The sequence below is a fragment of the Channa argus genome, chromosome 10 (assembly GCF_033026475.1).
Source record: "Channa argus isolate prfri chromosome 10, Channa argus male v1.0, whole genome shotgun sequence".
In the NCBI taxonomy this organism is placed as follows: Eukaryota; Metazoa; Chordata; class Actinopteri; order Anabantiformes; family Channidae; genus Channa; species Channa argus.
This window is the reverse complement of record NC_090206.1, coordinates 12619364-12645553: the sequence shown is the minus strand read 5'-3', so window position 1 is coordinate 12645553 and position 26190 is coordinate 12619364. Positions and strand designations below refer to the sequence as shown.

Below are 26190 nucleotides of genomic sequence, written 5' to 3'. Positions count from 1 at the left end.
CGGAATGAACAAGTATGACCCAATCACAGAAGACGTTTTTGACACGTGAAAATTGGGGCGTGCGTCCCATAGACCTTCAGAGTACAGATCAGTGATGTCCACAAGCAACCGCTTGTTTCACTGTTTACATGGAGTGGCATAACATGGGTATTAACATGTGGAAATCTGAACAAACTGGATATGACTAAATGAAAATCTGTTTTGTTGGTGTACTGACACTCTAAACATCTTAGACTGACAGAAGCAAGAGATTTAAAAGAAAGAATTCATTTCAGTTTGTTTGCACAGGTAAAATCCACAAATCAGACACAAATAACAGCAAACGTTAACAAGAGTTATAAAGAAGAATAGTGTATTTTTCAATACAATTTAAGGACAGATCCACAAATTTTCAAGTCTTACTTAAAACATTACTCAGTTGTCTATACTGAAAAAGGTCCCCCTGTCCATACTTCCCTTATGAACTATGTTCACATTACAGGCCTAAATGAATTAAAAATATTTTTGTCAACATTTATAATTCACGTGATAGTGTACATTCATGTTTCTAAATGACTTCAAGCTGCTTTGCTCGGTTGTGAACACAGTAAAGTAAATGCACTGTGACATATGCAAAATTTACAAAACTTTGCTAAATGTGCAGCATCAGACTTGAGACTGTGGCAACAGCTCACATTATAGCATGACAGTGACCTAAAGTTACAGCCAAGACAAGACTGAAGTGGATTTAAAACCAGCCCTCTCTTAAACCATTTTTAACATCTGTAGAGAGTCTTGAAAAGGGTGGTTTACAGATACTTCCTACCCATTCTAATTGAGCTACATAAACTGAATAAATCGCCAAAAATTCCTGAAGCTTTTATGGCTGCCTAAAGGGCACAAGTTAGCGATTAAAATTGTATCTACTACTACTCTCCTTTCGGCTTATCCCGTGAGTTCAGGGTCGCCACAGCGGACCATTGTATATATAGACAAATTGTTTACCCCCAGACCAAAGTAATCGAACTGAGGCAAACAGCAGCTCAGTCTTAAGAACTGAATATCGATCACACTGAGCAAAAATGGCGGATGGCAAGGTGAGTGAGTAACTATGTTCTGCCATTTAACGTATCATTTCCACGTGTTTCGTCAGATGAAGACAGCTGTTGGGACAAATAAAAACGTTCTCCCTTAGCGGCTTTTAGATCTGTGCTAAAATTAAGTTACAAGGATGGCTTCTGAATAGAATCGACCCTTGAGCTGGTTAAGTTTCTGCTAGTAGCTAACTTCGGTTAACCTGTAAACTTTGAGAGAACTGCCCTAATCTTTTGTTTCTTTAGCTCTTTCTAGGAAAAAGAACGCGTGATTTTAGACTTATTTCACAGCAACGCTGACAATTCTCAGTTAACGTAAGTTACACCAATCGGAGTGTCAGCATTTTCTAATGCAAACGTGATCCATTGGTTTTATGTTCAGGATCCCCTGAAACATTTGAAAGATCTGACCCAACTCAAAAGTCAGTTAGAGGAGATTCAGAGGCGAGTGGAGAACGAAGTTTCTGCAGGACTTCCTAAGGTAAGTTGTTTTCTCAGCCCTTAGTCACTGATTGCATGAGAAGAATAGCCGAGTTAAATGTATTTCCATGTTTTCACAAACCCTCGTGCGACGTTTATATTTATCAAATTAGAAATTTTTCTTTTCACTGCAGGTGAAGAATAAAAAGAGTGCTCTGTGTATCTAAATACAATGGTTTTGCAACTGTTTTTGTATGTGTTAATCATGTCTTTAGGCTGCCCCAAATACCTAATTTATAATTGGACTGTGCTGTTCGAACCCAGTCTTGGCGAGATTATGGAGAAAATCGATTGTATATGATCAAAATACAGTTGAGTGGAAAAGGTTTGACCGCTTTACGTTGAAATGGTATAAAGAGTAAAACAAAGAATTATTATTGTTTAATAAATCCATATATTTATACATATTCAGCTAGTACAAATGTTCACTCATTGTTAGAAGTAACAAAAATTGTCAAGGTGTTTCTGATGCTTGGGGGGATGCATGTTTGCATCAGGCACTTGAGCTCTGCATAAAGTGGTAGGAAGAATGAATGCAGCCCAATATCAGAGGATATTAAAGCAATACCTCTCACCGTCAGTCAAAATGGTAAAAACGAAGGGGCAGGGGATCTGATCCAAAGCAAAGTAAACTCGGGAATGGGTGAAAATTAATAAGGTAAACATTTTTCCGTGGCCTTCTCAGTCTCCATACTTGAATATTATTGAAAACCTGTGGATTTATACGATGAAGGCTGTACATGGCAAACAACCAAGAAATGCAACAGACTTGAAACAATTATGCAAGGAAGAATGGAATACATCTACACCTGAAAGACAGACAGAGGGTAGCCAAAGAGGCCGGAGGAGGCTAAAAAGACAAAGGGAAAATAATAATAATAATAATAATAATAAAAATTTGAGAAACTTTTAGAAAGGGAGAAGCTTTTACAATGGTATTATTTTAATAATTTTACTCTAAACTTTTATGTATACTCTTCTTAACAGTTTTATTTTTAATCTTTTTCCCAATTTAAAGTAAGCTGATTTAAACTTTGCACTCAATTGCAAAATATTATTATTATTATTATTATTATTATTATTATTATTATTATTATTATTATTATCATTATTTTAATCTAAGCATATATGTCCTAAAACTTTTGCTTCAATTCTTTGTTCTTGTAGGGAAGCACAGTGTTGGGATCCCCATTTCTGAAAGGCTTCGTGGCCGGCTATGTGGTGGCCAAACTACGCTCCTCTGCCTTCCTCGGCATACTGCTGGGAACAATCACTGGCATTTACGCAGCACAGACCTATCAAGTGCCTAACATTGAAAGGACTGTGAAAGAGTATACGAACAGCTTCAAAAAAGGACCAAAATAATTTGGACTCACTGCTTGTGATATACCAGGCAGAAGAGGAAGAAATACTCTTACAGCAGCTGGCTTTCTGTGGAAGCTGGATTAGTAACATTAAGATGTAATTTTATTGGGGACTCAAAGAAAGACTGTTCCTTTCATTTACGTTTGTTTTTTGGGGTTAGTTAGTATTAACACAACACGTAAGACTGGAGCATTTCATAAAGGAGTTTTGTTGCCTGGAGCAGCTGTTGAGGCCCATTTTAGAGTTTGAATCTGTTGTGTAAATCATGCAGTAATTCTTGTTTTCTACTTATACACAGTATAGAATCAAACAGAAAATAGCGTTATCTTAGTGTTTTAAATCTGATGTTCATATGTTTGGGATTTATAGCTGTTCATTTTACAAATGCAGGGTTTTTACTTCATTGTTCCAGTCTTTGGTAATTAAGTTATTATTTTCCATTTTTGATTATGATTGTGATCCAGAATGTGGGAATCAGTTCCCCAGTGAGAATTAGGAGAGACTGCAGGAAAAGCATTCGGTGGGGAGTTCTCTTGGGCCTGATGATCTTCATCTATGGCTCTCATGCACCACTCATTACACTCACCAAGATAGATGGTCAGGTCCCTTTCAACCCCTCCTCATGTGTTGTTATAATGGAGTTGGCTAAACTACTAATTTCTCTAGTGACACTTTTTCTAACTGGGGCTACTTCTGTCTTGCGCACTCCTCCATCTATTTTTCTTGTTGCTCCTTATGCAGTCCCCGCCACACTCTATGCCTTCAACAACAACCTGGTAGTTCTCATGCAGGCCTACATGGACCCAAGCTCATACCAAGTACTTTCTAATCTTAAAATTGCCTCTACTGCTCTGCTATACTCCTTCTGCCTGGGTAAGAGGCTCAGGTTTTCCCAGTGGTTAGCTCTGGGGCTCCTAATGGGAGCAGGGGTATGTCAGAGCTACAGCACCCTGGATCTAGGGGACCCTGAGAGGGCTCATGCTGAAGCAGGTCTGAGGCTTCATATCACAGCTTGGGGGGTTATCCTTATGGTGGTTTACTGCTGTGTTTCAGGACTGGCTGCAGTTTACACGGAGAGGGTACTAAAGAGCCAGAAGCTGCCCCTCAGCTTGCAGAATATTTACCTCTATGCGTTCGGTGTGGCTATCAATGGGCTGTGTTCCTTCTATGTAGCAAGTGAGAGGAGTTTTCTGGAAGGATACTCCTGGGTAGTTTGGGCCATTATATCAGGGCAGGCAGCAAATGGACTCCTGATGTCCGTGGTACTGAAGCACGGCAGTGGTATCACCAGACTGTTTGTCATTTCCTGCTCCATGTTGGTTAATGCTGTGTTGTCGTGGGCCATATTAGGGCTGCAGCTTACCCTGTTTTTCCTCCTACCTGTTTCCATGATAGGGCAGGCAGCTTACCTTTATTACAGATAGATGACTTGACACCAAACAAACTATAAACCTGATTCACCCCCAAAATAAGTCCTAATATAGTAAAATTTAATTTCTTTCCCTTTTTCGTTGTTATTTATTTCCTGCCTCTTTCTGCCTTATGAGTCTTGGAGTGAGCTGGACTTCAGACACATGTATTTGATTTATAACTGCAGATCATATTGTGTCTCGACAGCAAATTTGACATTTTACATAATATTTCAGAGTTTATAATTATGTTACATGTTTTTTGTATGTATTATATCTCTGCCAAGAACAACTATCAAAATAAAGTGTTCAGGTTTTAAAATGCAGAGTACCAGGTATTGCTTTCTCTTTAAGTGTTCTTTGCTAAAAGCATATTCTAGTTATACTCATTGTTGCTGGTTTAACAGTTGGTTAGGTTCACCTCTCACAACCAGAGTATCCTTTAACTCTCCCAGTGCTGTAAAAAAAAAAAAAAAGTTTAATGCTGGAGCGAGTTGATATCAATTTGTGCACTCTTTGACATTTTACTTCAGAGTTTAATTTCAAACTAGCAGGGGTTAAAGAAGCACACTGACCTTTGCGGAGTTGTTTGTTGTCAGCCTGTAGTTGCTGGTTCTGGGCAGACAGGTATATGGCATCTTGCACAGCCTCCAGCAGCACACTTCTATATCTGCCCTCTGACATTTTCCTCTGCTCTTCGCTTACCTGGCGAAACACTCTGAACACCTATAGAATTGTTAAATGTGTTTTTATTCACTTTTTGTACAAGAGAGTTGCTGAAAAACACTTCTTGTGGTTTTTATCTGCAAAATATTTTTTATTGATTCTGCCGCACTGTTCTCTACAGTCTTTGAAAAACTTTATCAAAGCTGACCCCTAAAGCTTAGACTGCAGTGACTCTCAAGTGCTGGTAAACAGGACTGCACATACTGTACATCTACCCAGTGATCTCCCTCAAACAATTAAAAACAGGGATGAATGGTCTGTGTTGCATTACACCAGTCATCGTTAGAAATAACCCGTCATTCCCTCTATGCAAGACTTCAAATATTTCAATAATATGTTGGATGTTTTTCATATAAATCTAAAATGATATAAAGATAATATAATAATATGGTACCAGAGACCCACCTATTCTTTGAAATCGTTCTATAAGAGACGTATGTAATTTGTTGACTAAATAAATAAAATTCAATAGTTGACCTAAAAATTAAACATAGCCATAAAATTATCACTGGCAAATGTACACTGATCAGCTACAACATTAAAACTACATGTTTTTATTGTAAAATTATGTTTTTATTGTATAAAAAATGAAAATGCTGATGGATTATTTTGGGTTAAGCACCTGCCAGCATAAAAAGTGGTTAGAATCTGCTCCACCTTTACCAACAGTGTTCCTTGACTGTCTTTTGCTATTAATTATTGTACTGTATGTTTTGTCAGAATTGTCAAAATGAAATTTTTAAAAATACCTTGAAAATACTTTAGTTTATTATTAAGTAATAGTTTTAAAGTGTGTCCTTTTTTGGTACTTTTATTTAAGTGAAAGATTTGAAGTGGAATTTCTCTAGACTAATACTTGCACTTGACTATTGAGTTTATGTACTTCCACCACCTATAGGACTGGGTTACCACCAGTTTCAAAGTTTTGGCTAATTTTTATGTCATCCTTTGTCTAAAACTCACCAGAATTATTGTATTCACAGCTCAGTTGAAATACTGTATACTCTGCACATTATGTACCAGTTCACAACATAGTTAATGTAAACATGAAGAAAAATTACACAAATGTGTGACTATATTCACTCTGAATACTTCACATCATGAATTCTCATATTGTCTACAGATAAACAGATTTTGCTTCCAAACTTTCTGTATCAACTCGGATGCTTCCAAAAATGGAAAATGTGTAGATGCTGCCAATTGGGAGCTAATTCTAGAATATTTCTAAACAAAGCAGGAATGTAACTCCACTCATTATCAGAGTTTAAACATAACAAAAGTTAAAATGTGGTGGCTTCAGATGGTTTTGAATGGCAAATGTAATAAATCCAAGCTCTTTTATTCCTACAGGCTGAATTTGACATATTCTTACAGGATGAAAGAGTCTATCAAAAGGAAGCACTTAAGTAATTAGCAAAAAAAAAAAAAAAAACAGAAATATTTTTTTGGAATCAGTGTTCTCTGAGTGAGCAAAAAAACTACCTCCAGGCTCTCCTCTCTCAGACATTGCAGATCTCTTTGGTGTCTGTGCTGTTGATCCTCCAAGTCTCTTTCAGCCTGCTGGGCCTCAGTGTGCAGGGCTTCTATCTGCAGCACCAGAACCTGCCTCTCTCTGGTTAGCACCAGCAGCTCTCTCTGCGGAACTGTCTAAGAAACGAGGTAGAAAAATGTTAGGAAATAACAAAATTAAGGTCCAAATGCAGGGGTTTCCTCTGCCCACCATAAATGGAGCCTTGCATTAATTTAAACTGACTCAGCATCCTTAGCTAAGATAGATCACAAGCTGATTAATGTTAAACAACAGTGTATCTCATTATCTCACCAGTAGCTGTTCCTCTGCCAAGTCTCTCTCCATCTTCTCCACCTCCTCCTGAATTAATCTCCCATGATCCTCCTTAAGTTGCGTCCTCCGCTCCTGTGCTTTGTTGTATTCCAACTGAGACTGATCATTAAGTTGGCGAAACAAATGTCTCATTGTGAGTTGTGCACAAACAATTGTTCTTTATACATTTAATAGGGTATTCACAAAGCCTTGTACACCTCATATCCTATTTGAGAGTTATACACTATTATATGTAACATAGCAGGCACTTGAATGGTGTGCATTACTGTACATCTTGACAGAAGTCAGATTTCTCTGTAGCAACTCTGATCTTCTGTGTCTCCTCTCTGACAGCCTCCTTCAGCTTCTGGATTCTTGCCACTCTCTGCTGGATTTTTTCTACATTCCCTTTACCTTCTGTGTACATAAAAAAAAAAACACTCAAAATACACTGTCCACAATGGTCTCTGCAATAAATGACACATTTCTGAATAACAAATTACCTCTAATGTGTTCTTCCATCTCCTGTCTCAACTGGTCCTGTAGATATTTTATTGTGTCTGTGCTTTCACGATCCTGTTGTTCGCCATCTAAAGACTTACAGTTCTACCAAGCCAATGCAAAACATGGAACTCATTTCATCATATTGAAAACAAATTGAATGTGCCATAAATTTTAATATCTAAATACATATACTTTAGTCATAAACCTTTATTTTGATCTTTATCTTCTTTGATTCTTCCCTCCTCATCTCCCATGATTGATTTTTCACAATCTGTTCAGGAAATAATTTCAGACATGGCCTCACTTATCCCTACAGAATATGATACCCGAGTTTTTACTAGGCCTATTTAAAGTTACCTGCAGGTTGTGCATTAGCTCTGCCAACTTGTAGGTGTTGTGAACTTCATTTTCCCCGTCTGACATTATTGTTGTTTGTAGATCCATTATGTTATCTCTGATCTGTTGCTCAGTTGCTCTTGGACACCAGTGAACAACAGTGGCCTTAGTTGCTATACTTCTCACTTTCTGGGCCAAAGTCAAAGCAGATGGTGTCTCATCATCTAGCAGACCTGACAGACAAAGACAGTCATTTCCAGGCTGGAAGGATTATCGTATTGAGTTTGTGTGTTTGAGCTCCATGGACCACTTACCCTGAGGGTTAATGCAGTAGATGAGGACTGTCTGACTGTTTCCTGTTAATGCTTCATATAAAAGGTGAGGAAGCAACTTGTCACTTGTTGTGGCTCCATGTGGAATCTGTTCCATAACTTTCACCAGTGGGTTGACCCTGGAGATTATTCAGCTTTTACCACTGAGACCAACTCAAACAGTAAGATTTTACTGCTGCTACAGAGTATCTTAAAGCGCTTTTTCATTTTTTTGATGCCTTTAACACTGTATCTGATGGGAGAACAGGCTGGACTTTGTGAATAGACTTTACAGTTCAGGTCTTTGTAGCCATTATGCAAGAAATCCACATACAGAGTACAATGTGTAATCAGGAAGTTCAAAATAACCGTAATCTTTTTGCAATTTATTATTTTTAAATGGATCAAAAAATTTTATACATTTTATAGACAGCATTTTATACATTCAAAAACGTAACATTAGTCTGTACTTTGATTTTGTGCACAGTTTTGTAAACAGTAGCATAGTGTACGGTGAATAATTAAGCTGCTTGGCTCATAAGTGACTGTCAATGTAATTTCAGAATTTGATTAATAGAAGAGCATAAGAACTGAACTTTCAGAGGCAATAGACTAAGTGTAAAAGATAGCTCACTGTAGGACTGACCCTCTGAGGTCAGCCCTGCTGGCTCCTCCTGCCAGGCTGAACAGCTGCAGCCTGCTGCAGCAAATCTCTGATCCCACCTCCTCTGGGTGAAGTTTCCACTCAAAAGCCACTGAGAACAGGGAACTACATCTGAGGGAATCACACATTTGGACACAATAACAAAGTCATTCATAACTTTCTGAAAAGACACTGATTGCAACAACCTGATCAGAAAACTAAGGTGAATCTCCTACATGACAATTCAATCAATCATTGATGGAATCATAATTAGCCCTTTTGTAATGAATCCATTCAAAGTAAACCAGTTAATGGATTACATAGTGAAACTGACCAACCTGATGGACTTGAAGCCTTCATTTGTCTTCAGTGTGTCCCTGCAGGTCTCATAGACAGCATATGCTTCTTCTTCTGAACACACACACAACTCAGATAAACCTCCTACAAGACTGAGAATAAAAGACTAAGTGTAATAATTTGAGTTACATGTTAAACATCTACATGTAAACACAGAGTTCAGGCATTGAATGGATAATACGTTTCAGTATTTATTTGTCTTTGTATTTATCTTGACATGTCAGTTGTCATCATTTGAACTCACCTTCCAAGGACTGGGAGTGTCAAAAGTTTTAAAGTCTGTCTGTTGGGGCTCAGGCGATCCACAGCAGTTCCATCTGGGTAAAACTGACATTGAAAAATATGAAATATTATCCTGCACCTCATAGCACCTCATTTGATTTCTTGTGGGTTGTTAAGATGTTTTATACATGGACAAACCTGAAGGAATGACACAGAGATGAACAAGTCCTCTTTCACTTGAGATGACATGTGACTAAAGACATTTGCCAAGATCTGCCACAAAAGTATGATTAATAGTGACGAAATACAAAAGAATGGAAATACTAAGTGTAGTTTGGTGGTGGTCTCCACCTGTTTGATGATACAGTGATCAATCAGAGTGCAAATCTTCTCTGTGGAGGCTCCACATATTAGCAGTGCTCCATTAGAACTGCTGGATATGGAGTCAACGAGAGGCTGCAGGAGCTCAGGGTGTAAACTCTGCGGATTTATATGCAGACTTTTAGTGTACATCACAATATTCAGCAGTGATAAGTTTTAAAGAGACTTTGTTGAGTATTTCATCTAGACTGCTCACATCAGGATCAGAGTGAGGTCAGAAGGTCTGTTTATACCTGTATGTTGTCAACAGTCACAACTTGGTCAAATGGGAATAATTTTTTTTCCTGTTGAAAAAACGCATCACAGCAGTGAGAGCATGCAGAGAGCAAATGGCTGAAATCTGATTTGTGAATGACTGCGTGTGAATGTTTTAACCTCATTCCTTTCTGATGTAAAGTTTATGCCATGTCCATCTTCACTTACACCTACACAGTCCTTCTCCACTAAGTGCACAAAACAATGTTTAAATCCCCAGAGACAGCATAATATATTAACATTGGTCACATTTTTGTCTTTGCTATACCTGGAATTGTACTAAGTACAAGTCCCACTCTCACAGTTTCAGGAACCTCACTTATCTGTAGAAGCAAGTTAGAGAGATTAAATGAACCTCATAAAAATCTTTCTCATAAAAAAAAGTATTTCTCCCTCTAAATTCTACAGTATATCATTATACAAAGTTCCAAAACTACGGTACTTACAGGTGCGTTACTGTTCACAGTGGCCATCTTGTGCTACTCTTTAACACAACCACTGAGTCACTGGGATATCATTGCACTGGGCTGCATTATTAATAAGACAGAGTCTACTTTCACTGCTCTAAGCAATCAGTTACATAGATGGACAGAAAGATCACAACTATAGTTTTGTGCTGAAATAATTTTTATATATGTACTTATCATTTTTATTTTCAACCATTTTTATTAAGTGATTTTAACAAGTATGAATCAGATTTATTCCATCATTCATCATAAATCATGTACTGTAGACTGTACCCAGTAATTCTCAGCCAGACGGGTTCGGTATTGAACAACACTTTACTGCTTAAGCATGACACACACACACAAGAGAGAGAATCCTGCCATGGTGTGTGACTCCCTCTTTGTATTATTATAAAACAAACAGGAGCACCCTTCTCTGCAGCCACTATCTTTGTTCTTCTCAAATCTCATAGGCTCCTTTATTGTCAAGGACATATTTGAAAACACAAACAGTATTTCCCGTATTTTTCAGGCATAGAGAGAGAGAGACACTTTTTGGTTAAGAAAATCACATTGAACAGAAGATACTGCAATAATGCACATAAGTGAGATCAAATAAAAAAATTAAAAGGGGGTTTTAAACAATATACTATTATATATATATATATATATATATATACTATGGGGTTAAGTTTGTGTCCTCTTAGATTGAACTTTGTACTTTAGCTAGAACAAATCTTCTTTCATCATCAGATGTAACAACAATGGTCATGGTCAAATGGTTTAAAAAGTTATAGTAAAATTGTGTTTGTGCAAAATTTTTTTTATATTAAAGATTAACTTTTTTGATTAAGGTTCGCTCCTAGCTCAATGTGCTTTAAATATTATGTTGATGAAAAAAAAAGTTACTCTTTTTTACTTTTTAAAAAAAGAGGAAACTTTTGCTCCCAACTGTACCAAGCTGCTCTTAGAGAAGACCTTTGCCAGAGAGATAAGAAGAATAAGGTGATCTTCAAGCTTAGGGGCTTTATTTCTTGACTTATTTCTTATTCAAGTCTGGATGCTCTAGATTCTAGAGAACTGACACGGTGGATGAAAAGAAGCTAATTATGTTGAAAGATGACAGTGGTAGAAACAGGACCACTGAAAAAACAAAGAGTTGTGGCTTTACTGGAATTTAGCTTATCTATTTGGATTAACTGGAAAATAAACCTTAGATCAAATGTTTCATCCATGTCAGACACAAGGAGTTTGCCATCTTTTAGCTCCAGCTTCAACATTTGGACACAAATCCTCAAGATCCACAGAAGAGACACAGTAACTGCATTACAACTGATTCAGTGGCCTTCCAACATTTTGTATCTAACATGGCAACATAGGGTTTTTACCTAAATATGCATTTAGGTGAAAGACAAGAATCCATCACATTAAAAGATTTTAAAATAGGATCTTTTGAAATCAGAACAAACTGCTCACATACAGGCTCAACTGACATCTGATTTTCTGCTTCTGGTGTTCACGCTTTCTTATACTTACATCTGTGAAGATCTGTGTTCAAGGCCTCTCAGCATTTTGCATGCATAACTGAATTCCCCGAATTAATCTTACAAGTCTGATCTCTGAATGTCATCACCACTGGGGAGAACAAGATGAACCAACTCTCAATTATGCTGGCAAAAAAGCATTCGTCAAGAATATGAGCAAATACCATGGCCAGCAACACAAAGGACTGTGAAAACACCACTGAAGGAGGTCGGCCGGGACAGAAGGCAACTTTTTTGTGTCTCTCCTTAGTCATATTAAAATATGTGCGAGAAAAAGGGAGTGATGGGTGAATATACATCGTGTACAGGGAAAAAGCAGTAAGCCTAAAAAATGATTACAGTGTCTATGAAAACTGCTACAAGTAACAAGAATAGTCTCAAAGTCTACAGTGAAACATAAAACCACAGATGCCACAAAAGCCATGACAAAGTGAGCAGTGTGATTGCATCTAATTTGGTTAAGTTTATTCAGGCCTTGTTATGTCTGAAGCTTTAATTCCAAGATAACATGACTGGATTCAATCATATTCATATAACAATGCAAACAGTATCTTTAGGAAAACTTTATTAACCATTTTGTAACACAAAAACCTTCATGGAAAAGTGACTTTCATATATACATTCAAATCCACCCAAATTATTTATTTTATCATTTTTGTTACTCACACCATTAATCCAGACCTATTACTCTGAATGAGCCACAAAACTCACTGTAAGCAGTTCTTATTGGAACTACACTCACTGGCCACTTTATTAGGTACACCTGCACATTCTAATGCAATCCAATACAGCAGCTCTGACATAGATTCTACATTCTTTTACAAGGTTAGAACTTTTTTTTTTAGGTTCCAATGTCAAAAAGATGATCATTCTACTGTGTTTGGGTGGTTGAGTCATGTGGAGTGCATTATAAGAGGTGGTGCTAATGTTCTTTTCCCCAATTTAAAAGAATGAGGGGGCCAAAACATTAGAACCACCTCTGAATATGCACAGCAGGATTAAAAGTATACCTTTTTGTCAGTATCAACTCAAAAACTGAAGATTTATAACCAGTTAAAATAGAACTCATGGCAGCGTTGCTGTACTGAAATGCACTCAGTTGTACATGTGTACCTAGTGAAGTGGCAAGTGAGTGTACTTTCTATCAGAGAAATAGTGCCAATGAAAACTTTACCCTGTGAGGTCCGTGGATTACCAGGGAAATAGTGGATCCTGTTTTTGAAAAGTACTTCGGTTGTTTACATTGCTCTTGTATTTTTCAATGCTGTGTGCAGTATAAAAAGTGTGGAGTAATGGCACACATTTCAGGCAGACCTCTGTGTAGATATTGTTAGAGGTAAGAGGAGATTTTTCTGTGTGTGTCTAATTGGATTGACCTGACTCTTTAAACATTCTGCAGAAACAAAGATTTATCACCCAGACACCCACACCCAAAAAAAACTTTGTTATAAAAGATAAAAATTACAAAATATTAAAAAGCAACACACCGTAACAGGCCTCTATTGATTTTGATTTCAGCCATCTAGCAAAATAGTTTCAATCAAGAGATTACATGGAGGATAAACTGATCAGCCAGTAAAATCAAAATTGTGCATGGTTTAGTAGCCAGTTTAAATTAAGCGTTTTCTTATGTCTGCAAAGTTTGCTTGATGAAAAGAAACAGCTTGCTTCACTCTTCGCTTCATTTGTTTCACTCATCTGGGAAAAAGAAAAAAAAGAAAACAAATAATGATATGTAGCAACCAAAAAATACTTGTGAACTAGCATGTAACTATCAAAGATCTAGTCTTTAAACTTTAAATATTAAGGGCACTCACCATCAATGCTGAGAGTCTTCTGCATCATCCTGGGTGCAACCATCATGCGACGAAAACCTGAGTCTTAAAAAAAACAACATAATAAATACACAATTAGTTTCATCATACACAGCTGCTGCACATTAAAAGCTACACATAAATGCTGAATGAAGAGACCATTAATATGTGTCCACTACCTCTTTGACAGTCAGGCCGTCTGTTACGCATTTGAGTGCCCTCAATGACTTTGCCAGTCTCATCCACACACCAGCAGTAGCCAGTGCCGCTCCAGCACTGCATGGGCAAATAGCGGCCCTGCTCGTCACACTGGGGCTTGTAGGAACCAATCCTGCTGCGTCCAGGTGCTGCCTCCAGCTGGCATTTAGTCCTAATTTCAGAGGCTAAGGAAGAGGAAAACACCGGGACATTAAAGACTTGTTTCCTGTTATTTGCTTTCCTGGTTCTGAACAAAGATAAAAAAAAAATATGCCCATCATCACCCCTAAAGCGAATGAATTAACATGTTGTATCTCATCTGTTAAATTTGTACAAAAACAGTGTAAAGATTTCCATTCACTGCTTTTACAGGAGGTTACGTGACGAGTATCTTTTGCCCATGAGCAGCACATGAGCAGCAGGAGAAAAGAGGTTTTAACTTTTGCAAGATATAACTACCCCTCCTATAAGTGGTCCTAAAAACAGTGACAGTAACTAAAATAATATCTGCTGTGTCATTCTTAATCATTTTTTTAAACAAGCCAGTGCACTTGTAAACTCCTGACTTGATCACACTGCATTACTGTGGCAGTACATTAATCCTTTCACAGTACAATGTTATAGCGTAGGCCCTTAAAAACCTCAATGCAACTACTGTAAGTGTAGGAAATCCAACATCTTCTGTTACACAAAAATATAAAGAAGGCTGCAGTGACCTGGCTGAGGTGTGGGGGTTGTGGGCTTCTGCTGGGCCATCTGGAAGACCAGCCAGTAACGCATCCAGGTCTCAAAGCTCTATAGAGTGCAACAAGAAAACAACATTTCTTTAATTTAATTCATATTTGTTTTTATTTATTTACTTTTCTTATTTATTTTTTTATTCTCCACTGAAGTGTGTGTGAGGCTTCACCTTCCACTCGCTTTCATTCATGTGCTGCTTCAGGTTCTGCAGATTGGCCAGGAAGGTCTCATTGAGCTGGGGTGCCTGGAAATCCTGCTCAAACCACAACCAGAGTTTAGTGACAACACAACATCAGCAATGTGCAGACTTAAACTATATGACTGCCGCTTTACCTCCATAAGATCCATCAGTTGTTTCTCCACACTAACCACAGCCGTGTCCTGCAGTTTCTGATTGGAGGGGACAGAGGTGTGTTTGTTTACATTCTTGTTGACATTTATTGTAGTTTTTATATTCAAGCCTTCATTATGCACAGTACCATACAACATTAATCTTAAAGAAGTCGGTTACAGCATAAATACAGTTTAGTCAAAGGGTTTTCAGGAAGCAGGTGTAAACTCACTGTCAAGGGAGTCTTTGTGTCCTCATCTGAAGTGAAATCCGCCAGCAGGGGCAGGCTGTTCATGGGCATGTGCATCCTCATTGGGGCCACAGCTAAAAAACAAAACCGAATCATGAATTACTTAAGTTAAACAACAAAAACATGTATTTTTTATTCATATTAGGAAGAAGAATTCGAAGTATAAAAGTTCCACAGAATAAATAAATACAAAAAGTAACTAAAGCAATCTCATAAAAGTTGAAAAATACAATTTAGTAATATGCAGGCAACATGTAGTCAAACCTAGCTTGGATGCTTTTCAACACAAGAACCAGTTCCTGTGGTGTAAATCATATAATAATAATAATAATAATAATAATAATAATAATAATAATAATAATAATATAGAGAAAATGTGATCTTAAGTCACTCTCTGTTAACTGTTGGGGGATGCAGATGCTATGTTGTGATCCATGCAGTATGTTTGCTGCCTGCTACATTGGTTTGAATTGGTTTCCTGCATATGTTTTGATGGATAAATAGTTGTTTATATACTTCAAATATGCTGGAGATAGGAAGAGATGAAGAGGAAAAAAAGAGAAATTCAATTACAACAGTAAGATAAATACATAAAGGGCTTTTTCAGTAGCTATGTGAGAGCTCTGCTAATTGGAGTACAGTCATACTCATTATCCAACTCACCCACAAGAAAGTAGGGGAAGTCTCACAAGAGGGCACCTACTTCCCCCAACGGTTTGGACATTACTTCTTATTCTCTATAATGGCTACTTGAAATCTTAAAACAATTAGATTAACAAGATAGCACACAGCCTATTTCTGCCCCTTATGAATCAGCAGCAAAACATTCATTTCTCTTTCTAGATTTCAGATCAAGTTATTTGAGGCAAACTCTCAAACTCTCACTTCATTATCTGTTTCTGCTCTCCTTCCTCCTCCTCCTAAATGGTAAAGACTACTGCTGATAATTACGCTTTCCTATTGGACTACTAAAATACCTCATCATCATGACTTAAAGGCCTCTATTACCCTGAGATGAGCGAGTCAGCTGTTTGCTCATTCTGTCTGAGTTCTTCTGCAGCGAGTGGATCTGCTGCTTCTGGCTGAACACCATGTAGGCGGTGAAGACCTGGCTGGCCAGAAGCAGGCATGCTAGGGTCGTCAGGCCTGCCACTTTAAAAGCACGACTGTTGGAGCCCCTGAAAAAGAGAAATACGACCACGTATAACTTAAGCATCAAGCAGGGGTGGGGGGATACCAAGTTGGAAGCAGAGATAATTTGACACACAACAAATCTGACACAACCGAAGAGAAAAAAAACATTCTATGGTATAAAAGTGAGATGAAGTGACCTGGGGATTTTCCAAAAGTGAAGTGTGTGGCATTTACAAAGCAGGGGTAATTTGATTTGATGCTGAACTCGGACAGTCAGAAAAAGTCCCAGGTGTAAACAGAGAATAAGAAAAGCTATTTTATAGAGCATCTGTTTAAAGCAACATCTCTTTAAACTTGTAATTATGTCACCTAAATATCAAAAAGGATTTACCTATAAATACAAGGATATTCTTTTGCCCATTCTCAGCCAATAGAAAGTGAGCTACACTAGTTACTAGGCAAATGACTTCTGTCTGCAATACGGAAGTACATAATACAACTGCGTTTAGAGCCTATTTAAGAGTTATAAAAAGGTGCAAAATTTAGTACAAGTGTAAATGTTTCTCTTACTAAAAGGTGCAAGGCACAATAACTTTATGCTCACTAATTTCGTAAGGATTCTGTTTCAATGAAAGTTGAAACTAGAAAGGTGTGAACTTCTACGTACTTGTAATAACCCTGTTTTCAGTGTTGTGCTGTGAGGGAACCAGCAAGCTTTATTTATCTTAACTAGTTCTGACAGTAACTGTTATGTTTTGACACATAAATAATTATTTCTTAACTTAAAAATAAATGGTACTGAACAACCAATAGGACGACAGTTGCATCATTAGTTACTAGGCAGACGGCTTCTACTTGCGCAAAAGAGAGTGGATTTCCAATTTCTGCTTAAGGTTACGATGTTTGTTGTATTTAGTGGAAGTCAAACATAAAATGTTGCTATAGAATAGTATAGTATAAATGATCTTTATTATTTTACCAACCTCTTTGAAAAAATGAAACTACAAATACATCACATGTAAGGATAACAAGAATATATACGAATGTGAATTATCTGTAGATAAACAAAATGGTTTAGCTACTAATCCTTAAGTTTGATGATGTTTTCTCATCAAAAAAAGAGGCACTTTATTGGCTGAGGTTGTTATTGTTGGAAGACACTTAGGAGCAAACATCTATAGCATAAATAAAGTTGATACATTATAAATATGATGGTTCCTCTCACCCTCTGGGTCTTGCATGGGTAACAAGAGCCTCTTCACTGCCGTTAAGACTCCCTGTGTCCAGGGGAGCATCATCTTGAACGTTGGCCATCACTATTGGCGGTTTCTCTCAGCCTCTTCAAAGTAACAAACTGCAGAAAGTCCAGAAGGCCGAATGGATAAAATGCCTGGGAATGAGGAAGGAGCACCACTCTCGTTCCAAAGAAAGGTGAAGAGATTCAGAAAGTCCCTCTCCTTAAAGAGCAGTGGAGTGGCTCAGAGAAGCTGTTTCCTGAGAGCAGGCGAGCTCTGATTGGTCAGGTTAAAACATCATCACTTGTTGATAGAGGCAGATAATGGTGAAAGGACTCAGAGTGCGTTAGATCCCGAATTACATCATATTTTCTTATATGTTAGCGATTTTTGTGCCTTTTCTTACTTAACACAGTTGTATAGTCAATAAAAAGCTTTATAATAGTTATGCCTGTATATCTTTTCTTTAATTGCACTAGTTTGTTATGCTAGATTTGATTACTTTTATTGGTATATTGCTTTTCCTTGTTTTTACCAGTCATAAAGTGATTTACAGAAACAATAAATATCAAATGCAAAAACAAAACAATAGCACTGCCTCTCAACATCAGTAAAACAAGAATAAATGTATAATATGTATGCATCCACTTTAAAAGAATAATCAGTAATTGTGGAAGTGTGAATGGTGTTACTTTTAGTTTTTTTTTTTAATCCAGCAGTAAGTATTTATTTTAAACGCCGTTGAGATAATAAAAGAGAAGGAGATTGCTTGTTTTTAGTGTTTTCTCAATAAGGAATTTAAATTAGCAACCTAACCAACATGTAAATCTGCTCTTGGTTATGTCAAATACAAGAATTATGAAAACAAAAAATTACCTAGAGTTCATTTAACTCAACCAGTTAATTTTCAAAATTTGAAAGATTCATGTTGTTTGCTTCTTGAAAGCACCTCTGCACAAAGTGAAACCAAAAGCCAGTCTGATCAAGCTCTACCTTTCTAGAACTTTCTGGAGAAAAGCAGTAACCCTCTATCTCCATGCAGAGGATTTGATCAGCTGATATCAGATGATTCCTTCAGTTGAAATGAATCAATAAAGAGAAGAAAAAGGTCCAACTACTGAAAAATACAGTGGTGTTTTATTTGCAAATTAAAAAGCACCGACAATATTAGTTACACTGTAAAAATTATTGACAACAATTACAAATCTTTATCATACAGTCCAGGAGATTAGTACCATCGTTGCTGTTATGTGTTATCACTTAATACTTTATATGGAGAGACTCAATACCTCTGTACAATAGTTGGCAGTGAGAGGACAGGAGAGGAAACAATCAGTAACACAATGAAATTATCCAAACTTCCCTTGGTATAGCACTGACATTTCACACTATGGGAATGGACTGATGGAGAGTGTAGACCCCAAGACATTCAATAATTTAAGTCTTCCAAGGGTTGCGCATTATGTACATTACAAAGTCATAAAATAAAAATAACAGTATGTGCATTTTTATTACATCAGAACATTGTACAAAACTATTGCAATAAGAGCAGCTTTTTTGTAATCTATGCTTGACATGTAGTTGCAGTGGTAACACCTTGACCGGAAACCAACGGGCGTATTGTTTGTTCGCCTGGTGACTTTTTCAGGTTTTTCCCAGAGACAGTAACCCACGCCAAACTTGAACCCATCTAGTAAATAAAATGAAACAGAACATAAGACAAGATATACAGTTTTGACAAAAACTCAATGCTGAATACGAATTTTCAAATGAACAACCTTGCTCTGTACACGATCTAAATCTCTCGGACCAGAGTGCTTTATTAAACATACAGTAGCTAGCTTATGATCTTCTTCACAGACTGTAGTAGGAGCCGTTTTGTTAGTGTGCTTTCCAGTATGCTCAGAAATGATGTTCACTTGAGTGCCTTAAATATTGTGCTTTCAACATTTATTCTTCTGCTCCTGCTTGAGCCCATTCAGTGGTCATGGAATTGACTTAAGAGGAGGTTGAGCCCAACAGTTTAACTAACCATACTGTACATCTGGCCTATATATGAAATCTGATGTTTAATTTTGGTACATTCTACAATAATGCTGATGCATTATAGAAAAGTTAAAACAAAACTTGAGTAGAGAAAATAAAAACTAACAAAACAAAAACAAACAAACAAACAAAAAAATAATAGTTTAATGAAGATTCTGTCCTGGCACTTGTAAATGTGATAGCTAGATTCTACCAAGGCCTATCAAGTGAGGCTACAACATGCAGCCCGAGTCAAAACTCCAGATGTCCCATTCTCCTCTCACACGAACACTTTATATTTATAATAAATGCATTTGCAACCAGTGTCTCTCTGTCACTCAGGATTGTATCTATTTATTCAATGTTATGTTGCACGTTTTAATGTGCTCCAAACACCAGGACTCATAGTCAGAGACAAAAGTAGTAGAGCATGTTCATCTTTTGTCAACCGTTTTCCAGATATGAAACATGACAAATTTTCCTTTTTTGAGTTGCAGGATCAAGTTCATGCGAAGAGGACGTCTGATTAAGGAGAGCAGGGATGTGATTATCAAACACTGAAGGTCCCTTCTGTGCATCACTGAGCCTTTCCTTCTTCTTCAGGACACAGTGGAAGCCTTTATCAGGGCTGCCGTGCACTGTGATCGTCCTGCAGGGCGGAGTTATGGCGTCTTGCAGACCAGGGAGATAGAGGAACTACTGAGAGCAACTATCCCCTTTTTCCCTGATCACCATCCACGGCTAGCCTGTTCATTTGGGAAGATCGCTGTTAGTTTTGAATTGTGGTTGAGCAGTATATTCTCACATCTCAACCCATTTCAGTTTCTTTCAAAACTACTTGGGATCTTCAACATTTCAAGGCATCTTGGCCAATGTCCCACAGCAGGGTGCAGCAGTGGTTCAGTGTGTGAAGCTGTGGTTTTCCCTGTGGTACTGCTACCTGGTGTGGACCAGCTCTTCTCTAAGCCAGCTGGGCAGTGGCTGGCCCATTCGGTAGAGCAGCTTTGACAGCTCAATGTTGTGATCCCTATAGTACTCCCTGAGGAACACCTGCGACTGAAGGTGAGAATGATGTGATGAAATCTCATGTACTCAAAAAATTAATAAATAAATAAAAATACAATTTTTGCAAGTGTAGCAGGTTAACAGATGGCACCATGCAACTTTTACAAAAGAATTGTTGCAAGTGATCATACCTCAGGGTCCATGTCAGGGTACCTGCGCCCTTTACTCTTTCCCAGACACTTAGTCTTCCCTCCTTCCAGCAGCTGACACCAGAAACCTTTCTTAGGATCAAACCTGTACACAGGAGAATAAATAAAATATACTTTTACCAATTCTTTCCCTCCCACAGTTAGTGGATAAAATAACTGAACAGAATAAATAATTATTTGTTTTAAATAACAGCACAACGCTGTATTTCTTTGCCTTACAACACAATCAATCTATGCGTCAACTTGTTAAGTTGGCATCTGAAGAACACTCACGCTAGAATCTTGTGATAATTGATGATATTTGTGAGGCCTAAGAACTTCTGGATTTTATCCATGACTGACGCAGGCTCAGTCTTCAGCATCTGCCCGTCCAGAACTAACAACTGGGTGAGACACATACATTAACAAATGTTAGAACAGAGCAGAAAAATTGTGTATGGAAACCCAGTGAAACAACCCCACATGAAAAAAATAAATAAATACTTATAAATACAAAAAAATTACTTATTTCTGGTAAAACCTATATTTTTCCTTTTTATTACCACAGTGGCTGCCTGGAAATGCCAAGTTTGAATTAAATGTGCTACTGATAGATTTGTTTTTGTAAGTGGGACAGATTTTGTAAACTGAGATTCATTTTAGTGCCAAGAAATGTTGAACACAGTCGTGCGTGTCTTGTATATGCATGTGACAGATTTGGTCAGTGTGGGGAAATAAGTGCCCGTTTTTCTCTTGAGAGCGTCCCTCAAGGGCAGCTCTCTTCCCTCATTGTCAAGTAGATTTAAAACACCGCCTGTTAGAAAGTACTAGAGAGTAAACAACCCTTCAACCTTGCTGGAAAAAATGCCTGCCAACCACCTATTTTTCAGATCTTGAGATGAGTTTGTTTGGCTGGGCCAGAGTACCTAAGCCCTGGCTAATTTACTGAACACTGCCGACCACTATGAGCATGAAAACATCCGTTGTACCTGGCTGGGGTGGTAGTAAGTGAGCCAGCGCTCCAGGTGGATGGCATACCAGCCTGGCACCAGACAGCGATTCTGAAGGACCCGCAGTTTGACAGGAGCATCATGGCCTGCAGTGATGACATCATGGAAGGAGTATTTTAACGCCACTGGGTCATCGTGGGCTCTTTGGTGCTGTAAAAAAAGTGGAGTGAAGAGAGACTTTAATATCTATTCCTAATTATATTAGGATAACTTTCTTAAAAAGTTAACTTTCTTAAAATTTAACATGTGCAGAGTTTAACAGTTTACATAATGAACACAGACCTGATACCAAGAGTAAGCTCTGTCTGCTGGGTTGATGAGGATGGTGATGATCTTGGCTTTGGGCAGAAGAGCTGCAGCCCTCTGAGCGGTCACCTCAGAGTCAAAGTAGTTGGCACTCTTCTCAAAGTAGTAGTCTGAACTGGTGTTGGAGGGCAGGGGGAAGTACTCCATGTACCTGACACAAACAGAACAAACAGAAACATTGTTACAAACAGCCATATTTGATTGGCCCAATTTGCTTTCTGTAGATAAGAAGGATTTCTCCGAGCGCTGTGTGGGTGATCAACCATGTGCAAAAGCTTAGCACCTCACTTCCGGCACAATACAATGCTAATATTTGGGAAGCTCATTCATACATTTCCAGCTACTGAGTAAATTTTGTGTTGTTCTGTGGTGTGTGAAACCTCTCATTAATGCAGGTTTCAAATCAATGAAAACTTGACAAATCAAAACAAATATTAATCGTGTTGCTGGTTTTGCTGAGGACCGAGTTGCTTGGCAGGTTTATTACCAGTCAATTCCTCTGTGGTAGTTGTGGCCATTGAAGAACTGGATCTCCTCAAAGGTCTCCTTGCTGGGGTAGTTACTGGTGAGGTCAGGATGCATGCCAAGAAACAGGTAGAGCGCTGTCGTCCCTGAGAGGAAAGAAATGTCAAATGGTTTAGAAGAGGAAGAACAGAGTAAGAGGTTTAAAGAGCTGGGTTTCCTTTCATTAACACACTGAAAATTAACACACAATATATCAAATACAACAGTATGTCCATAAACGAATATGAGGGTCTACCATTACTACCATGACTGTTTTTCAAAGAAATACGTGAAAACCTCATTCAAACATGTCAAAAGTTTGAACTCAGTGAAAGCACTCATTTAGTTTCCAGCTCTGTCCTATAGGGGGTGCTGAAGTACTGCATCTCACCTGTCTTTTGAGGGCCAATGACAAGCAGTTTGGGAAAGCGGTCACATGTTTTCTCTTTGGACCAGATGTCCTTGTGTCTTTTGTCCTCACACGGATCCTGTAGCCACAAAAAGATAAACAAGCTTTTCATTTAAATGTGGTTTGGACACACCTGTAAGAAATATGTGCATTTAAAAAAAGAAAGAAGAGAAAGCACATGAGTCTATGTTTACTCAAATGTTCTCCAAGCACAACAGCTAACAATGGTAAAATCTCTTAGTTCCAGCAACAAAACAAGCTATTGTTCATTACCAAAATCCTACACACACTGTGTCCGCATATGTATTCCCAATATTCAAACTATTGCTGTGTAAAGTCATACTTCAATGGAATACTTGCTAAGGCTTCACAAAAAAGTTTTTTTTATTGTGCTATTGTTATTAGTTATCTTTATGGCTGCATTCAGTCACTGGAATACAAGCTGCCTAAAATTACAACATTTACAGAATTTGCTTGTAGTGCCAAATGAATAACAATAAAGTTTGATAAATATTTATTATTACATAATTATCTGCCTCTTTCTCTCACCTGCCACAGGGGATCTCTCTCAGAGGGGAACAGACTGAAGTACTTCTGAGCGAGCTGAATAGGGGGCAGGGTCTGCATCTTCAGGCTAGTCCACGTTTGAACGAATGTCACCAGGCTTTTAAAGGTGTAAAGGCCGAGGCGATCGTTCCCATAGTTTGACAGATGGGTCATAAAGATGCTAATCTGTTGAGGGGAAGGAACAAACAGATTAAGTTTTATTAAAGGGGATGAAGGTAACGTGAAAAACGTCAACTGTGGCCACTAAATGAGATTAAACATACTGTATGTATAATGGGTATTAATTTTCTCTGATACGCCAATAAAATAGACTAATATTTCCCATCTGGGTGTCTTGAACAGACCCAAGAGAAACGGCTTGAACAAAGGATGCTAATTCCATAGTTTAGACATGGGTTGGTTTTCAAAAAGTAACTGAGGAGAATAAAATTATCTACACACTATGCAGCGTGACATTTGTTGCAGATATGCTAATGAAATAACCTTTTTTATCATTTGAAAACAAAACATGTTGACGAATATAGGGAATGAATTACAGTTCACATAAAAGAAGCTTTCAGAGTAGTGCAAAAATAAGACAGCACGATGCAGATATCTCTGCGTGAGTCACTGACTAGTCATTGTCCAGGCCCTTGTTTAAACTTCAATTTACACTACCAGTTAAATGGGTTTCCAAGTGTGCAAGACAAAAGCTGTGCTATGCAATTGTGCTTGACTCACAGGGTTCAACAGAACGGTTAGGAAAAGTTCTCCACCATTGATGAGCTTGTCCAGCTCATTTGGGCTGCCAGGATAGTCTTTATAGAAGATGGTGTGTGTGAAAAGGCCGCATGTCTGCCTGGGAAGCACCTGTAATAATAACAAACAGAAAGTCACAAAAAGAAGAAAGAAACAAATCTCAAAAAAATGCATTTTCAAATAAACACACACACCATCAGCCCTCTGCTGAGAGCGGAGCGGAGCTGTCAGTACTCCAGGCAGTTGCCCCACACATTGTTTGCTTTCAATAACATTCATATTATGCAGCTCATCTAGCCAACGCAAACCTCTTATTCACTCTGAGTCTATATGGAAATTCATGGAAATGCGTTTACAGTTTGGAGTGTCTGGGGAACTGAATATCAATCATCAGTAAGCAGCGAAGACCGGCCATTCACACAGCACTATCTCAAGGACGGGAACAGAGCGCTGAGACCACACAGGCCGACTGAGTGCCTATACTACAAAGGAACTGGACTGAAGCTGCACTGCTTCCTATCAGTGCTGAAGGTCAAGCTGTGAAAGAAATAGATAAGATTTCCCTTCTTTTGAAATGCCTGAATGTAATCTATTCAACTTTAATTCTGCTCTCATAGCCATTATTCAGCACTGGCTTTGGCTGTGAAGCTGAAAAAATACAGGTTTTTTAGCCTGTTGATATTTCAGTTCAGCTGGCTGTGTGCAGACACTTGCTATGCTGTTGTCAGTCTTCGTTATGGTGCCGAGGCCTGCTAGGCAGCACTACTCAGACAGGTGTCTCATGCAAGACTGGTTCACTTGACTATATTATCATCTGCCCCTCTGTAGAAGAATACAACAGCCAGACTAATGAGATGATTGCATTTTTCAGGATGTCTGTTGCCTCGGTGATATGGAGAAAATCAAAATAAAGAGTCTGCTCGGCATCTTTGGGGAAAAGACATGAGAAAAGCAGAGCCAGAGAAGAAAAGGCGATGATGGACAAATGCAGGTTGGGCAGCAACTGCAGGCTAAAAGAAAAAAATAAATACAAAAGTACTGCAGGAGGTGCACATGGAAATATAATTAATGAATAAAGGATACAATGTGTAGATGGAGCGAGAAAACCCTGACAGGGATTATTGGCTGAAAAGGCAACAGACGCGGAGAAGCCAACTGGAGGGTAAGCAAGCCAGAGGTAACAAGATAATGAGGTCTGGGTGTGTGAAAAGTGGCCTTACACTAATGCCGCTGTGGATGAAACCTCGTCGGAAGCGAGCAGGCTTCAGGTGTGGGTACTCCTCTGTGCTGGTCACCTTGATGCCCCACACCTTCTTCCAGGCGTCATACAGCTGCATGTGGACAGGGTAGACACCTGAGTGGTGAGGCGCCACCGCATAGCCCATGTTAGTAGGGATCCCATGCTCCTGGAAAATGCAAATAAATGAGTGAGGATTACAGTAGGAGAAAAAAGAGAGAGCAAATGGAAAAGTTAAAAATAAAAAAAAAGTGGCAGTACATACATTCTCGTTCTGGATTTAGATTGCTCACCAAAGCACGAGGGACTCACAGGAACATAACACAGCAGGTTACACAGCGTAATTTTATCTCATTGATATCAGCCTCGCTGTTTGCTGTTGGCAGTTTCTACACCAGCTCAGAGCTGTATTAAGTTACTACTGCTGCTTCACTTTAAAGTGAAACTCAATGCATTTGTGACCACAGTTACCACCCTGAAAAATTAAAAAAATGACAAGCTCATTTTTTCCGTTTTGTTTGTGAGTGGATCAACTTTATTTTTTGCTGGTGTGTAATAGCACAATAAAGAGCGATGGGGAACTGATGGGTGAAGGGCTGCAGGTGACAGAGTGCAGACAGTCTC

At 38.3% G+C, this 26190-nt stretch overlaps 5 protein-coding genes across 8 annotated transcripts in view; 2 read left to right on the top strand and 3 right to left on the bottom strand.

Moving 5' to 3' along the window:
• Positions 1 to 940: 940 nt before the first annotated feature.
• LOC137134403 (uncharacterized protein LOC101885612 homolog) lies at positions 941 to 2918 on the top strand. Its single transcript, XM_067519194.1, has 3 exons — positions 941 to 1076; positions 1456 to 1554; positions 2721 to 2918. The coding sequence occupies exons 1-3, from the start codon at positions 1062 to 1064 to the stop codon at positions 2916 to 2918; spliced, it is 312 nt and encodes a 103-aa protein (XP_067375295.1). The 5' UTR covers positions 941 to 1061.
• A 449-nt stretch (positions 2919 to 3367) lies between these two features.
• On the top strand, positions 3368 to 4653 carry slc35a4 (solute carrier family 35 member A4). The gene has a single exon (XM_067519191.1). The coding sequence runs from the start codon at positions 3368 to 3370 to the stop codon at positions 4340 to 4342; it is 975 nt and encodes a 324-aa protein (XP_067375292.1). The 3' UTR covers positions 4343 to 4653.
• On the bottom strand, positions 4540 to 7097 carry si:dkey-201i24.3 (cilia- and flagella-associated protein 157). Of its 2 annotated transcripts, XM_067519193.1 has the most exons (4): positions 6876 to 7097; positions 6536 to 6700; positions 4903 to 5053; positions 4540 to 4784 (listed from the first exon to the last, which is right to left on the bottom strand). In XM_067519193.1, the coding sequence occupies exons 1-4, from the start codon at positions 7026 to 7028 to the stop codon at positions 4714 to 4716; spliced, it is 540 nt and encodes a 179-aa protein (XP_067375294.1). In that variant the 5' UTR covers positions 7029 to 7097; the 3' UTR covers positions 4540 to 4713. The 2 variants fall into 2 exon arrangements, with proteins under 2 accessions (XP_067375294.1, XP_067375293.1); XM_067519192.1 differs by having other exon boundaries at positions 4540 to 5053.
• A 5325-nt stretch (positions 7098 to 12422) lies between these two features.
• On the bottom strand, positions 12423 to 17790 carry cd74a (CD74 molecule, major histocompatibility complex, class II invariant chain a). The gene is made up of 9 exons (XM_067518680.1): positions 17568 to 17790; positions 16217 to 16386; positions 15191 to 15282; positions 14961 to 15017; positions 14797 to 14880; positions 14603 to 14681; positions 13868 to 14071; positions 13692 to 13754; positions 12423 to 13572 (listed from the first exon to the last, which is right to left on the bottom strand). Exons 1-9 carry the CDS (start codon positions 17654 to 17656, stop codon positions 13565 to 13567), a joined length of 846 nt encoding a protein of 281 aa, XP_067374781.1. The 5' UTR covers positions 17657 to 17790; the 3' UTR covers positions 12423 to 13564.
• A 902-nt stretch (positions 17791 to 18692) lies between these two features.
• LOC137134101 (bifunctional heparan sulfate N-deacetylase/N-sulfotransferase 1-like) overlaps positions 18693 to 26190 on the bottom strand; it is a 40002-nt gene continuing 32504 nt past the window's right edge. For 2 of the 3 annotated variants that reach the window (XM_067518567.1, XM_067518566.1), the window contains 10 exons: positions 25550 to 25735; positions 24312 to 24440; positions 23574 to 23756; positions 23007 to 23103; positions 22599 to 22722; positions 22088 to 22262; positions 21785 to 21955; positions 21090 to 21199; positions 20799 to 20901; positions 18693 to 19267 (listed from right to left, as the gene is read on the bottom strand). In XM_067518567.1, the coding sequence (XP_067374668.1) occupies positions 19142 to 19267; positions 20799 to 20901; positions 21090 to 21199; positions 21785 to 21955; positions 22088 to 22262; positions 22599 to 22722; positions 23007 to 23103; positions 23574 to 23756; positions 24312 to 24440; positions 25550 to 25735 (1404 nt within the window). In that variant the 3' untranslated portion in view covers positions 18693 to 19141. Of the gene's footprint in view, positions 20659 to 20798; positions 20902 to 21089; positions 21200 to 21784; positions 21956 to 22087; positions 22263 to 22598; positions 22723 to 23006; positions 23104 to 23573; positions 23757 to 24311; positions 24441 to 25549; positions 25736 to 26190 lie in introns of all 3 variants that reach the window. The other variant, XM_067518569.1, reaches the window with a different exon arrangement.